The following is a 16,958-nucleotide window of genomic DNA, read 5'->3' as shown; positions in this document are numbered from 1 at the left end:
ATACATTTCTGTCTAGTAGATTCCGATTATGTATATTCTGTACATTTGAGATTATTCCTTCACCCTTTGAGTCAAGAGCCCCTCCATATAGAACTCTAAAATGATCTGACTTCTTGTTGTCATCCTGTTCCTTGCTTAATTGAACCCCATAACTTGTACACGTTTTTATGTTGCTTTTCACACCTACACACACAAAAAAGCGTGAATCACTTATAAAGCTGAGTAACCTCTTTATATATAATAGGCATATGAAAGTTCTACACGCTCAAATTTTAATTTTTCCTTCTGATTTTTTATTTTTATTTTTTTTAATTTTTATTTTTTTAAAGATTTTTATTTATTTGAGAGAGAATGAGAGAGAGCACATGAGAGGGGGGAGGGTCAGAGGGAGAAGCAGACTCCCTGCTAAGCAGGGAGCCCGATGCGGGACTCGATCCAGGGACTCCAGGATCATGACCTGAGCCGAAGGCAGTTGCTTAACCAACTGAGCCACCCAGGTGCCCCCTTCTGATTTTTTTTTAATTCATGAAACACGAGAAGCTTATCGCCCTTTTGCCAATATGATTATTGTATTTTGTTAGTTTTTATATAGTTCTAGTTTCAAAGAGATTTAACCTTCTAATTTGCCTCATTTTGTATCTGAAATAGTTTTTAAAACTTTTAATTTGCAGGAACATTTACTGAATTTTCCTTCCTTTGTAATTATATCACATATATGTATTTAATTTATATTTATAGTCAAGCCTCATTCATGGCTCTTGTGGTAGCTCTGTGTTTAATATTTCTCTGACGTTGAATCTTTTTTGGCATTGGTTAATATTCTTTCCTTTTGATGTGCATATTATGTTTTACATGAAGACATTTTCTGACTCTCCTTAAGTATTGCATGTTAGAGATTTTTAGTTTTTTTCTTGTTGAGATATAATTGACAAAATAAACTGCACATATTTAAAATGTACAACTTGATTTTTTTTACCATCTTAACCATTTTAAGTGTGTATAGCTAGTAGTGTTATTTCCGTTGTGTAACAGATCTTCAGAACTTTTTCATCTTGCAAAACTGAAATTCTATGTCCATTAAACAGTAACTCCCCACTGGCCACTCCTCCCAGCCTCTGGCAACCACCATTCTACTGTCTGTCTCTGTGGATTTGACTACTGTAGGTACCTCAAATACGTGGAATCATACAGCACTTGTTTTATGACTGACTTATTTCATTTAGCATAATATCCTCAAGGTTTATCCCTATTGTAGCATATCACAGGATTCCTCCCTTTTTTAAGGCTGAATAATAGTCCGTTATATGTATATGCCACATTTTGTTTATCCATTCATCTGTCAACTTGGCTATTATGAATAATGCTTTATAATACTTATATGAACATGGGTGTGCACAAGATTTTTAGCATTTTTTTTTAAACATTCCCTAGATGATTTTAATGTGCAGCTAAGGGAGAGAACCACTGAGGGTGTTTCTAAACTCAGAAGACAATCTAGTTATATAAGTCTAATATAAATCTAATGTGAAATTTTATTATTTATTTTTTAAAGATTTCATTTATTTATTTGACAGAGAGACACAGTGAGAGAGGGAACACAGGCAGGGGGAGTGGGAGAGGGAGAAGCAGGCTTCCCGCGGAGCAGGGAGCCCGATGTGGGGCTCGATGTGGGACTCGATCCCAGGACGCTGGGACCACAACCCGAGCCAAAGGCAGACGCTCAACAACTGAGCCACCCAGGCGCCCCCTAATGTGAAATTTAAAAAAAATTGTTCATACATGCCATCTATATTACCCTAGAAAAGTATAGAAACATTACATCTGTTTTCTGTTTTGACATTGTGTGTTTTCTAATCTGAAACTGGTTTTCATCCCATCTTTAAGGTGTTACTGTGGGCGATTGATTGGAGACCATCATGGGATAGATTATTCCTGGACCATCTCAGCTGCCAATGGTAACGAAAATGAACAATGGTCTGTTGAAAAGCATACGACGAAAAGCCCTACAGATACATTTGGCACTATTAATTTTCAAGATGGAGAGCACACCCACCACTCCAAGGTTTGCTAATAACTCACATTATTTTTGGTAGTTTTTAACAGAGGATAACTTCCAAATGTTTCTGCAAATTTTATCTCCAAGTGTAGATGATCAGATGACCGAGTTTTATTGCAGAAACGATCCGTGTTATTGACCTCTTCACAAAAATGACCTGACCCTTCTCTTGCCTTTCTGTCTGAGGGACATGGTACCTTTCCCAGGTGTGGTGTGGCCCACTCTCTATTTGACCTCTTTTAGCAAGTTCATGCCTTCTCTATGGGGGAATGGCTTATCGCTCTTGAGACAGTTGCCAAAGGGCTGCCCTTTTCTTAAGGAATGGAGGAAAGCCACTGCCAAAGAGATGGGTTTAGCTGAAGCATGGCCATAGCAATTACTAGTACCTTGTGGCTGTTCATGCTTGCTATGTCCTTGAGAGAGGAAATGCGGACATTTCTCTCTGTACCTCCCCCCAAGTGTTCGTCCTTAGGCTTTCCAGGCCAGTCTTGCTCCTGTCCCTAATATGATAATTTTGCATGTAATTTGCATAATACTGACGCATCAGCTATCTCTCAGGTGTTTTTTTCTTGAGCTTGTTAATCACTGCTGCTTTTTCAGAGACAGATTTCCCTGGGGAACCTGCAGGGGGCCTCCATCTCAGGAAAGCCTAGAATCAGCTGTACCCTAGAGTGTGACCATCAGTTGGATGGATTTGAAACAACAGTTCTAATAATGCAATCATAATCAAGTTTCGCAATACAGTTTTACAGTAATCTACATTTCCAGTTATTAATCCTCTTGTGTTTAGCTTTGTGTGTTGATGTTCTCTTTCGTTGGTGAGAAAACTGCCCTTATTCTCCTCTGTAATCTTTTCTGGAAGCTGACGCTTATTACCCTGTAATTTTCCCCTTAAGTTTTAGTCTCCCTCCTTTTGCTTTTATGTTTATTCATAATCACCTTCATTTCCTCATTTTTTCATCCAATGAAAAAAAGATTTATTAGGTGCTCATACTTTGCTATGCCCCAAAGAGCGTATGTTCCATGTACTAACATTGCTTACAGTGAGGGGAAACAGGAAATAAATATACAGTTACCATGGGCAGGGTGGGAATACACGGTTCTTCAAGAAAATGGAAAGGATCACTCCTGTTTTTCTGGGGCAATGTGAGTGTGTCAAGGAAGTATTGGCAAGTGTAGGGACAGCTAAGCTGAGATCAGAAAGGTAAGTGAGGTGTTTGGTGTCAGGTGAGGCAGAGGACTAAGAGCACTCTGGGCTTGTGGGAAGGCCAAGGGAGAATATGGTGCATATAGGAGAACTGAAAATATGGTTCAACAGATCTCCTGATCACTCATATGTTCCATGCTTAGCATTAGATCGCCATTATATCCTGAGTACCTGAATGCATTTTATTTGATCTCTCAGAAGAGAAGAACCTACTTTTTATATTTAAGCACAGAATTCTACTTCTGTCTATGGTGAGAGGCAGGAAAGCTGTGAGAGCTGGTTATTCGTCTCCCACCCCTGCATTCCCTTTCCCAGTTTTATCCCTCCCACCTCATTCCAGGAAGGATTTGAGGAGAATCTAGGCCCGGAACAATCTGCCTGAGTTAGTTATAAAGGAGGGGGAGGGGGAAGGAAAGTCATTAACCTTTAGCACCATCTTCAGTTGGCCTTTGGAAGAAAAGACTAGTGCTGATAATTTAGTTAATCAAGGTTGTTTATCTGAAATCTCAAGGAGGAACGTCTGCTAGGACTAAAAGGACTTCTAGATGAAAGAGAGAGGCACCTGGGAGAGAGTTGAGCTAGATGAACCAAGTCAGAGCTGCCTCCTTCCTTTGCCTTTATTTGAGACAACACAAACCATTTCACAAAGGTCAACTTGTATTTTTTCCTACTACTTGAATATGTAATAAAGCCATGGCAACTCATTTTCCTCACTTAGAAATTGAATCTTGATTATCCTTAGGTTCTATTACATTCTGTGATGGCTGTAACATTTTAATAATTAAATAAAGGGATTATGTTTTAAGAATTTCAAAGGTGAGGGGCGCCTGGGTGGCTCAGTCATTAAGCGTCTGCCTTCGGCTCAGGTCATGATCTCAGGGTCCTGGGATCGAGCCCCGCATCGGGCTCCCTGCTCCACGGGAAGCCTGCTTCTCTCTCTCCCACTCCCCCTGCTTGTGTTCCTTCTCTCACTGTGCCTCTCTGTCAAATAAATAAATAAAATCTTAAAAAAAAAAAAAGAATTTCAAAGGTGAACAGATAGTTGTTTTAAGGCACTATTACATTCTGGAAGATAGGTAATAATTCTATTTGCATATGTATGAAGATCTCCACCTGTGGTTCTTTTTGGTATAGTTTTCTAATTCATGGTTTCTTATTGTCCTTATTCCTGTAAGTCTGACTTGGTCTTGTTGGTTAGCTTATGCCTGAGGATGGCAAACTCCTCTCAGTATGATTTTAACAGTCTGTATGTGGCTGCATCTATTGGAAAAAGAGAGCCAGCTATACACTATGATCTTAGGCAAAATACAAAATGATTCTGGTTCTACCTGCTGATTCGGATTTCTCTCATCTTTTCTTTGGGTTACATTGACTAGTTAAAAATATGACTCATGTGAAAAGTATTTGTTTTGGAAAAAGACATTTTCAGAGGGATAATTACATATAAAGGGAACGGTTAGAATGTAAAATTTACAGTAAATTAAAAGTACATACTCCCGGATCATAATTTGATTTAAATTATGGAAATATATGAAATAGTCAAGTAAATTAAAAGTCACAGTGATGTGGTTTTGGAATATATGTGAGGTTCGGTGGAGTAAGGTCTGGAGCCAACGACCAAGAAAGAATTCTTGAGACGTCTTTGGTGCAAAATGGTAGTTTATTAAAGCCCGGGGACAGGACCCCTGGGCAGAAAGAGCTGCTGCACCAGGGTCTTGAGGAGTGGCTGATTATGAACTCAGGAGTTGGGGGAAGTAAGGAAAAGGGAGGTTTCAAAAGAACTTTCATATGCTAAAGAGGACCTACAAAATAATGGAGGCTTTGCCATTGTCAAGTTAAGGTTGTTTTCCCCTCTAGCAATGTATTAACTTTAAGATAGTGCTTTGTCTTCAGCTAGCCTTCTGCTCCCTCATCAATAGCATGTATGAAAAACCCCATTTCACCCATTTCTAAAAGCTTTTTTTAAAATGGGTTTCCTGGAGTAGTGGTTTTTACCAGTTTGAAGTATTTCTGCCTCATCTCAGACCTTCTAGAGAACATTGGTGGGCCAACCCTGAAAGCCAGAGGAAGCCTTCCTACCGTGACTTGTTAATTCCCAGAAGGAACTTACAGGGGGTGTGGGATCCTTTCAAAGTAAATGTTTCCATTATACAACGATGAACTTTTAAAGAAATCTCAGACACTTCCTTTTAAGTTTTGGCCATTTCAGTCACCCTGCTGTGTGCTCATTGTTACCGGCATGTAGTTTTTCCTATTTTATGTACATGTGTCTATGCATATCTTCCAGTATATTAGAACTTCTTATGATACAAAGTTGGATCATCTGTTACATTTAATGTTGAAAGAGTGGAAGATGGAACTGCCAAAGCTGGTGATCTCTGTCCACGGGGGCATCCAGAACTTCAAGATGCCCTCCAAACTTAAAGAGATCTTCAGCCAAGGTTTGGTCAAAGCTGCAGAGACAACAGGAGCGTGGATAATAACAGAAGGCATTAATACTGGTAAAGTGCACTCCCTGCTTCACTTAAAAAAAAAAAAATTCCCTCTTTCTAACTGAATCCGGTAGTATGGCACCTAATCTCTGCTCTGCAGTGCTCCCAGGAGACATGGTGGCATGAGAAAGACAAAAAGCATAATGGCTAGGAAAAAACCCAGAATCATAGACCTTTCCTGGAATACGTTTTTACCATTGTTAAAATATGCTATTTTAACACAACTGTGGATAAACTGCTGGGAAAGAAAATAGTCTTTTCATGAACTTTAGACCATGGTGAGGTTTGAAAGGACACAGAATCCATGCAAGTGTGGAGTGTGTGGGCTTGGGCGTGAGCTAAACTCACCAGGGTCAAGTTCAACAACAAAAATACAACTGAGTAAATTTGAAGATCTAATTGGTTTTACTAAGCAATTCATGAATTAAGCAGCATCCCATTTAGCAAGTAAAGAGATGCTCACAGAAGTTGTACTACAAAATGGAAGGTTTTTATAGGAAGGAGGGTGGGGCAAGGAAGTTGTTAGCAAAAGAAAAGGAAGGATTGTTCCAAGCAAGGTCATCTTCCCTCAGGGGGAATGGCATGGGGTCTAATCATGCAGATTACCTCATCTTCCTTTATGGGGTGTGTGTGTGGGGGGGGCGGGATGAGGAGAGTCCTTGTGACAGATTATGTCATTGGTACTGATGTGAAAATGTCTCATTGAATGGTTAAGACTACATTTCTGGGGGAGGTTGGAACTGCAGTTAGGTTAGGTTAGGTTTAAGCCCCAGTTTGATAACTTGGCCTAAGTGATTCCATTTTGGTCCAGTGGTTTCCCTTTTTAACAACATAGGCTTTATTTTACTTACTGCTGTGTGTGTGTGTGTGTGTGTGTGTGTGTAACATTTTAGGTTAGGGCCAATTAAGGAACACAAATATAATAGTGTGAAGACTATTAAAATAGTTCATATAAACAAATGAGAAATGAGACATACTTGGAGCTTTCTTAAACAATAATCAGGATCTGACCCCATTCAACCACAACTCCTTAGGGCCTGACTGCTCAGGGAGGGACATCTGGACCAGCAGCATCAGCATCACCTGGGAGTTTGCTGGGAATGCAGATCTCAGATACCTTCCCAGACCAGCAGGACCTGAATCTGCATTTTGACAACATCCCCAGATGATTCTTATGCACATTTAAATTTGAGAAGTGTTGCTTACCAGCTTCTGCCTATTCTTGAGCTGCTTCTCAACTGCAGTATCTGGCCTGAATGTTTGACATTTAATTGAATGCCACAAGTCTTATGTATGTAGCATTTGGATAGATGCTGTGGATGAAAGATGAGTAAGATATGGGCCCTGGGTTTAGTGATAAGGTGGACTATGATAACAGAGAGCAACTAACTACAATCAGTGCCCACTGGGTCATAGTTGAGATACCAAGCAAGTGTTTGGGAGTACAAGGAAGAGGAAGACACATTCCAGTTCCAACTGAGGGCACCCGGGAAGGCATGGAGAAGGATATAGCACTTGGTGTTGACCTTGAGGGAAGGGTAGGAAGGAGCATCCTAGACAGAGGTGGGAGTTCAAGGCCATGCACATGGCTGGAGGTGAAGGCATGTGTAGAAAGAGGCAATAAGGCTATGGGCTGGATGTGCCATGTGTCAGAGGACAGGGACAAGGGAGACTGGAGCCAGACTGGGTGCCATGCTGTTGGGATGAGGTTTTATTCTCTGTGTAGCAGGGGGCCCTCAAAGGAATTTGGACAGGAGAATGGATAGAAAATGACATAGACCTGGTTTTAAGGAGAGTCTCAGTAGACAATATATACCAGGATCACATGTGGGATGCTGAAATACATCCGCCAGCATCACCATGCTGGGAACCCACGCCAAACCTATGGAGTCCAAATCTCTATTTTTTTTTTTAATATTTTATTTATTTATTTGTCAGAGAGAGAGAGCACAAGTGGGGGGGGGGCGGCAGGCAGAGGGAGAAGCAGGCTCCCGCGGAGCAGGGAGCCCAATGCGGGACTCGATCCCAAGACCCTGGGATCATGACCTGAGCCAAAGGCAGACCCCTTAACCGACTGAGCCACCCAGGTGTCCCTGAGTCCAAATCTCTGTTGCAGTGGATGGCTGCACAGCTGATATTGATACATGCCTGTGGTCCAGATCCCCAATTCTAGAAAATGGGGCAAAGTGTAAAAAAATAGGGTGGAGGGGAAGATGCCAGAGAGAGGGAAATGATTCGGTGCTGTGCATCAGATGCTTGCAGTAGAGTTTTTGTTTGTTTGTTTCTCTGCTAATGACACATAGAGGACCAGTACTATATATAAGAGGAGAAAGTGGTACAATGCAGTGTTGTCATTAAAAGGCAGATTAAGCCAATCTCAAAGGCCACATACTGCGTGATTCTAATAACTATATGACATTTTGGAAAAGGCAAAACGGGAGACAGTAAAAAGATCGGTGGTTGTATGGAACCTATAGCAACAATCCCTAACGTAAACTACGGTCTTTGGGTGATAATGATGTGTTCGTATAGGTTCATCAGTTATAACAAATGTAGCACGGAGGGGGGATGTTAACAGTGGTGGGAGCTGTGGGTGTATAGATTAGGGGGTATAAGGGAAGTCTGTACTACTGGCTCAGTTTTGTGTGAACCTAAAATTGCTTTAAAAAATAAAGTCTGTTTAAAAGAGGAAAGTCCGATATCCTGGTTTGGAATCCAAGCTCTACAAATTACCAGCTCTATAACGATGGGCAAATTATTTAACTTCTTTATGACTCAATTCTTGCCTATAAAGTAGACTAAATAAAGTTTCTACTTAAAGTGTAAATACTTGTAAAACATTTAAAAAAGCACCTGGTGCATTGTAAGAGTTTGGTCAGTGCTGGCTATAATTACTGTTGTTATTAATTCTGGAAGGTCAAATATGAATGTATTAGTTCTGGAATATTTCTGTCTATAAAGCTATTAACTTAATTTGCTTCAGTGAAGCAAGGGTCATATCTGCAGGATGTTTTGCTGGGACAGTCGAGAAGGTTAGAGAAAAAAAGAACATTCATGTTGGCCTCAGAGGACTTTCTGGTCAGTCAAAAATAGGGACAGGACTGAGGTTGTAAGCAAAAATTGCCCAAAGGGAGAATTGTTCAGGTAAAGAGATCAGTGATAGGAGAAAGCAGTGTTAAAAGAGAGTAGAGGATGCTGGAGTGGGGGGTGGGGTGGGAGGGATGGGGTGACTGGGTGATAGACACTGGGGAGGGTATGTGCTCTGGTAAGCGCTGTGAATTGTGCAAGACTGTTGAATCTCAGATCTGTACCTCTGAAACAAATAATGTAATATATGTTAAGAAAAAAGAAGAAGAAGAAGAAGAAGGTAGCAGGAGGGGAAGAATGAAGCGGGGGAAATCGGAGGGGTAGACGAACCATGAGAGATGATGGACTCTGAAAAACAAACTGAGGGTTCTAGAGGGGAGGCGGGTGGGGGGATGGGTTAGCCTGGTGATGGGTATTAAAGAGGGCACGTTCTGCATGGAGCACTGGGTGTTATGCACAAACAATGCATCATGGAACACTACATCTAAAACTAATGATGTAATGTATGGGGATTAACATAAGAATAAAAAAATTAAAAATAAATAAATAAAAAAAAAGAGTAGAGGAAGCCAAGATATCAGAAATTCATTCCACTGTGCCAGCAACTTTCCCTAAGAATGTCCCTTTGCATATATCCATGCCCATTTGTCTCTTTCCAGCAGTCACGGTGTTTTGCACGATTCGTCTGTTAAAGTTTGATCTCTGTTGTTCATAGGTGTGTCGAAACATGTTGGGGATGCCCTGAAAGCCCATTCCTTCCAGTCCTTGAGAAAAATCTGCACAGTTGGAATCCCTCCTTGGGGCGTCATTGAGAACCAGAGAGATCTTATTGGAAAAGATGTAAGTAGACAACCCGTTCACAACAAAAGGAAATGAATGTGTATCTAATTGCCAACTCAGCACACCTGGGCATCTAAAAGGCATCTCGAATGTAATATACCCCAAACCAACCTTGTCTTCCTACTTGCCCTATCTTAGAAAATGATGATCTTATCCTTGCAGTTGTTCAAGCCAAAAACCTTGGACTAATCCTGGAATGATCGCCGTCTCAACACCTCAAACCTAATCCATCAGTAAATTATCTCAGCTTCACTTTAAATATAAAAATATATGTGGAATATGACCTCTTCTCATTACCCCCACTGTTACTAAGCAGGTCCAAACCACCATTTTCTGTCACCTGAATGATTGTAGTAATAGCCTTCCCTTCTCTCATCCTTGTCACTTCTTATAATCTAATCTCAACACAGTAGCCAGAATCATTCTTCTAAAATATAAATCAGATCGTGCTATTCCCCTATGAAAAGCCCTTCAGTGGCTCCTGTCTTGCTCAGAGTAATAGCCAAGTTTCTTGTAGTGGTGTGTGTGTGTGTGTGTGTGTAGATAAAACAAGGAACATTCATGATTTGACCCTTCTCTTTCCTTATCTTGTACTACTCTCTGCTTTATTCATTCCTGTGTATCAATTCTTTGATCCTGTCTCTTTTTCTATAGGGAATGGACTTGTCTAAGTCTGTTTATAAGAATAGTGTATATTTCTGATAAAAATCTTAGGTATTACAAAAGGTATGAAGAGGAAAGATAACCACTGTTAATATCTTGGTGTGTATCATTCCATAATTTTTTCTAAGTATGTGTATATATGTATAATAAAAAAAAGTTTGATGAGAAAAAAGTAGTAACAGAAACCCACCAATGTAAATATGTTTTTTATTTTTATTTTTGTTTGTTTTTATGAATCTGTTCTTTGGCTTAACTATTACTATATAACTATTATTAACAGTTACTTCTCTATGTCAATTAATATAGATGTGTATGGTTTAACTTTCATTTTGGAAAATTTCACACATATTAAGGAGTAGAGAGATTAAAATAATGAAGTCCTATGTACCCATCTCCCAGCTTCAACGGTTATGAGATTAGAGCCAGTTTTCTTTCGTCTGTCCCTGTATCCATTCCCCACCTCTTCACTCCAATATTTTGAAGCAAATTCCAGACATCAAATAATGTCTCTGGTAAATATTTTAATCAGTATTTCTAACTTAGCAATTGATTTACCAATACTTTGATATTTCTAAATACCAATAAGTAGATATTTCTGAAATATATGGACAATTAAAAAATATATAACCACATTGCCATTTTCATACCTAAAAAATTAATTCCTGAATATCAACAAATAGCCAGTCTATGTTCAGTGTTCTGATTTTGTCATATTTTTTAGTTGATTTCTTTTTTTTTTTTTTAAGATTTTATTTATTTGAGAGAGCAAGAATGAGAGAGAGAGAGCACAAGCGGGGAGGAGGGGCAGAGGGAGAAGTCCCGACGTGGAGCTAAATCCCAGGACCCTGGAATCATGACTTGAGCCAAAGGCTTAACCGACTGAGCCACCCAGGTGCCCTAGTTGTTTGATTTCATTATCCAGAAAAGTTCCCTATATTGTGATGGGTTGAGATGTCTGTTGAGTCACTTTCAGTCTTTTTTTGTTGTTGTTAGAGAGGAGAGGAAGAAGGGCTGAGGAGAGCGGGAATCCCAAGCAGGCTCCACGCCCAGCAGAGAGCTTGATGCCGGGCTGATCTCACAAGCGTGAGATCATGACTTGAGCCAAAATCAAGAGTTGGATGCTTAACTGGCTAATCCACCCAGGTGCTCCTCAGTCATTTTTAATCTATGGATTTTTCCTCCATCTGTCTCTCTCTCTCTCTTTGGTACAATTTATTTGTAAAAGAACTTAGCAATTTTCCTGAAGGGTTTCCCATAGTTTGGATTTTGCAGATCTAGTCTGTTATATTAGGGCTTAGGGTATTTATTTGTCTCTTGTCTTTCTTATAAACTGGTAGTTTGATCCAAAGGTATGATCAAATACCAGATTTTTTGTGCAAGTTTATGCCACAAGAGATGTGTCCTTCCTTTGTAACTTATGATCATCTTTCTTTTTATGATGTCCTTGCCTAGATTCATGATCTCAACTGAGTTGCAAATGCTGATACTTAATTATAGTGTTCTTTCTTTCTTTATTAGCTTAAACACTCTCTAAAGAGAAACATTTTCTCATCAACTTTTTGGTTTACTTTGTGGTACAGTTGTATGGGAAAGGGCAGAATAAATGCCTGATTCTTTCTCTTTATTTTCCAGCTTTCAAAGCAATGATTCGTTATCTATCAACCTCCAATGAGAACAATGAGGTTTTTTTTGGTTCATGAGTTGAAACATATCGAATATTAAATATGTTTCAATTCATCTATTCTAGTTATTACGCTTAATTATGCTCAGATTGTCCCCTTTTGGCCAGTGGAAACTTTTCAAGTTGTCTCCTGAGTCCTTTTAACACAATTCGAGTTGTTTTTCATTGCTTCTTTGTGTTTTAGTATAAAAAAATGTTCCAGGCTAATTGTGTATATTTTTGCTCCTTGAGCAAAAATATACACAAATGGCTGTTTTTTTTAGTGGGAAATTGTATTCTAGGGGCCAACAGTGCATTCTGATTTTTTATGCCTGATAATGTTCTACTGTACCATAGTACTTTAATAATACTATAATTTAACCTTTCCTCTATCATTGTCCATTTTCTGCTTTTATAAAAAATGATATTAGTGATAAGATACTTCAGAAGTATTAAATCTCTCAATTATTTTCTTTTTGGCTTCTGGTGTCAGTGTCACATTTAGGAATTAATAAAGGTAACTTTTAAAGACTAATGTTGATAAAGTTTGTAGTGCTTTTCCCATCATTATTCCTTTTAAGCTTCATAGCGACCCTCTGCTGTAGGAATTATTATTCTCATTTATACATGAGCAAAGTATGCCTGAGAAAGGAGATAAGAGTTACCCCGAGTTAAAATTAGGAAGTAGAAGAGTCTGGACTTAAACTGGGTCCCTCTGACTCCACATACTGTGCTTTTGTCTCTAAAAACAAATAAGAATTGGGGTAGCTTAAGGAAGAGTCCACAAATATTAATAAAGATCTGGATGTTTTATATTAAATGGATGGATCTCCATTCAGTTGATTGGTGGTTACTCTTCATTCCATTTGGAATACTAAAAAAAAAAAGTGGTATAACAATATTATTTTGGAATAGATCTATTGAAAGGCATATTTTTTGGATAGTGATGTAGTCTGTGTATCACTGTACGTTTTTGAACTGTTTTATAATCTGAGACAAGGTAAGTACAGAAATTATAAATACTTAGAACCATTTTTAGCAACATGGAAATGCTGTGACATCTAAGCATATGGCCAGTGGGCTTATCTTGCTGAGCATGGCATGTGGGAGAGTTGTTGAACTTGTGTCATGACTCTCATGTAGCATGAGCCTCATACTGGTTACACATAGTAGGACCATATACCAATCCATTAAAAGATGGGAGATTTAAAAAAAAAAACAAATTGATCCTTCACCACAAATAGCTTGAGAAACACTGCTCTGTGTAGTAAGTAGTACTTACTAACCTTGGCAGGAACTCCACGATGCATGAACAGGCCTTATGGAGCAGGTGAGCCCAGAGAAGGACCTTGAGCTCTGACCTTCTCTTATCTTCACTATCCTCCAGGTGGTGTGTTTGTACCAGACTCTGGGCAACCCCCTCAGCAAGCTCACCACCCTCAACAGCATGCATTCCCACTTCATCTTGTCCGATGACGGGACTGTGGGCAAGTATGGAAATGAGATGAAGCTCAGGAGGAACCTGGAAAAGTACCTTTCTCTGCAGAAAATACACAGCCGTGAGTACCACAGAGGCTCAGCCACCAGGGCCTGGTTGGGGGGCTGCTATGGAGAAAGGCACTCCTTTGTCATCCATACAGAGTGGAGAGGTCCAAGCTGGTCCCTGCCTTAAATTAACACATGTGAACCCACAGCCAGAAGAAAGCAGGATGTGAGGTGGTTTGGAATTGTGGGTGACAGGAGAGAGGAAGAAGTCTTGGGGGACAGCATAGTCAGGAGAGGTCTTCTGCAACAGTGGAGACTTTAGCATAGCCTCCAGCTGTCCTTAGGGTAGGACGGGTGGAGGATGGTTGTGTGTGTGTGTTGGGGGGGGGAAGTATTGACACCACAATGGGAATGACTGAAGAGCAGTAAGGAGACTGGCCTGAGAAGAGTGGGGGTATGAGTTTGACCATCAGGGAAGATGGCATTTCATATATGGTGGCATGCCCCAGATAGAGAAGCATTAAAACCATATAGGGCTTTTAGAAATAGGGACCTTTGAAGGTTTCAGTGTTGTGTGCTGATTCCACGATGCTTTGAGATGGCCATTTTGGTAGTGTTAAAAAAACAAAATTCAGCTGAGTAAATTTAAAGATCTTACTGGCCTTCAGTGATTCATCAGTTGGGCAGCATCCCATCTGGCAGATAGAGGGGAGTTCCAAGGAGCTGGACAGAATGGAAGACTTTTATAGGCAGAAGGAAGTGTGGCAAGGGAGTTCTTCTAACAAGGAGTGGATTGTTTTGGGCAAGATCACCTTCTTTTGGGGGAAGGCGGGGTGAGCGTGGGGGTCCTACCAGGCAGATGACCTCACTAGTGCCAACCAGCTAATTCCAGACTGACTGGTTAAAGGTTACATTCCTGGGAGAGGTTGCAACTGCAATTAGGTCAGGTAGTATGTCTTGGTTTGCTGATGTGGAGCTTAGCACAAGTGCCTCTGTTTTGGACCTCTTGTCTCTTTTTTAACAGTAGTATCTGTAGTAGGGAGAAGGGAAGGGAGGGCCAGAATCAGCAAACATCCTTGGGTAGAGAGATGGAAAGGTAGGTGCTGCCTGGAGAAATGGAGACTTTTCATCCAAAGCAGCAGAAAGTGGGCTTCTGGCTCTTTCCATGAGTTAAATCTTCCACAAGATATTCCTACCCTTGGGGCAGAAGACAAGGGAGCCAATGCACTTGGGAGGCTCAAGTCCTCTTCAGCCTTTGGCTTTGGCCTTAAATGCCAAATGTCCTTTGAGTTTTTTACCTTGATCTCCTGAGGCAGCAGAATGCGGGTCAGCCAGATCAAAGCTGTGTCATCTACTGTCTATGATCTTGGCCAAGGGAGTTAACATCTGTTAAACAGTTTCCTTAATATGAAAGGGAAGGAATGGTCTAACTTTTGTTGTGAGAATTAATTGAGATAATGTATGCTCGCTGTGCCTAGGATAGTGTTGGGTGCATAGTATGCCCTCAATAAATGTCTGTTTCTTTCTTTCCTTTTATTCTCCTTTGATACAGGTGTAATCTCCTTTTGGGGTTGTGTGTGGGAGGGGCCCTGGCAATTGTTGCCAGTCACTTAGAGCTTAGTGTGAATGAGGGTTGGAGGCTCATTTAGGGAAGGAAAGGGGAGAGAGGATCAGGTATGTGGTCCTCTGTGGAGTGGTTGGGAGGGAAGGGAGACCCCCCCCCCACCGAGGAGAGGAGAGGAGGGTAGGTCAGAGACTGGCCTGAACAAGAGTCCCTGCAGGGAGGGCTCCTTTAAAGGTCTGAACTCTGAATTACCTGAAATGTCTTGTTGCCTCTATTGACCTATGCTCACCACAGAAATTGCTCAGGGGTTTCATACAGCATCATCATGTGTGCCCCAAGAGAGCAAAGTTCTGTCTTTCTTATTCCCTGCTGATTCTCCATTTGTGGATGAATGCATACAACCTGAAGCTTGCATATAGCATCAAGTAACATTTTTACTTTCAAAGATCTTGAAACTTGGGATTTATTTGGAGAGTTTCACTTTGTGTGTAAAAGAATGTGGAGTCCATTCCAGTGGATTGGTAACATTATTCTGAGGAGAACCAATATGAAGGAGCAAAAACAGCAAAGCACCTACACACACACAGGAAAGGAAGAAAGGAAGGAGAGAGAAGAAGGAGAAGGAAGAAGAGAAGGAGGAGAAGGAAGAAAAGGGAAGGAAAGAAAGGAGGAAAGGAAGGAGGGGGGCGAAGGAGGGAGGAAGGAAGGAAGGGAGGGAAAAGTCCCCAACAGACCCCCAGTTCTTATGTATCAAAGCTGAACTTCATGCCCACCATGCTCACTAGGGAAGCTTTCTATCAAATTTGTATTGCTTAAAAAGGATTTATTTGGATGGAATGAAAATACTTGAAATATTTTGTTGATTTCTTTCTTTTCAGCTGGACTTCTTGGAGTCCCTGGAAAACCCTTGATATTGGCCAAAGAGTACTTACAAAAAAACCCAAAAAATCAAAAACCCAAAAAACCCTGACATCATGAAGTTGCTATAGGAATTCCTGGGTTCAGCCATTTGAAATGTGGCCAATATCTGTTTCTAAGCCCCTGAGGATAGAAAGCATAGGATCGGATGCCTCTGTAGCTCTTAACAATCCAACTGTCAGTGGAGAATGGTGCTTTCCTGGGATGTTCATCCTAGGACATTTTAATTTGGAGGCATGATATTGTATTCATGCCTAACCCTGGGGCTCTCTAGTGAGATTTCTCAGCAAGAACTTGACAGTTTTTCTTCTTTTTTTAAACAAATTTAATTAGAAGCATCAGTAAGATCCTTTTTTGTAGAAAACAATCATAAATACTTTTATTTTTGTGGGAATTAGTTATTGCTTTAAGAAAGACCTACCCAATAGAAATTGAATTTCCACTTTATCCTTATTAATTCATTTGTGATGATAAAAGTGCCATATACTCTCATATTCAGATAAAGCAAAGATAGCATATAGTAGAAGGAAGGGTTTTCCATCATCTCACAGTAAAAAACTAAACGTTGTCAACTTTTTCATATATGTATTTGCTTTCAGAAATTTTCTACACACGCACAAAGCAACATTTTTTAAATGAACGCTAGGTTCATGTAATATCCATGCTTCTTTTGTAGTCTTCCCTCTCCCCCACCAAACAAGGATGCATTTCCACATCAGCAAGCATAGTTTAACATATTTTTTTTTATTTTTTTAATTTTATTATGTTATGTTAGTCCCCATACAATACATCATTAGTTTTTGATGTAGTGATCCATGATCCATTGTTTTCATATAACACCCAGTGCTCCATGCAGTACGTGCCCTCCTTAATACCCATCACCGGGCTAACCAATCCCCCTCCCCCCTCCCCTCTAAAACCCTGTTTGTCTCTCAGAGTCCATAGTCTCTCATGGTTCATCTCTCCCTTCAATTCCCCCCCCCCCC

The 16,958-nt window shown here is 40.3% G+C and overlaps 1 protein-coding gene across 1 annotated transcript in view; it reads left to right on the top strand.

The window, feature by feature from the left end:
- The window catches only part of TRPM6 (transient receptor potential cation channel subfamily M member 6), a 166,838-nt gene that overhangs the window by 55,463 nt on the left and 94,417 nt on the right, over window positions 1-16,958 (top strand). The window contains exons 4-7 of the mRNA XM_021694318.1: window positions 1,885-2,062; window positions 5,551-5,764; window positions 9,558-9,682; window positions 13,393-13,564. Of these exons, the coding sequence (XP_021549993.1) occupies window positions 1,885-2,062; window positions 5,551-5,764; window positions 9,558-9,682; window positions 13,393-13,564 (689 nt within the window). The remainder of the gene's footprint in view (window positions 1-1,884; window positions 2,063-5,550; window positions 5,765-9,557; window positions 9,683-13,392; window positions 13,565-16,958) is intronic.

Source organism: Neomonachus schauinslandi, chromosome 13, assembly GCF_002201575.2.
Source record: "Neomonachus schauinslandi chromosome 13, ASM220157v2, whole genome shotgun sequence".
In the NCBI taxonomy this organism is placed as follows: Eukaryota; Metazoa; Chordata; class Mammalia; order Carnivora; family Phocidae; genus Neomonachus; species Neomonachus schauinslandi.
The sequence above is the reverse complement of the archived record's forward strand: the minus strand, read 5'-3'. Positions and strand labels throughout refer to the sequence as shown.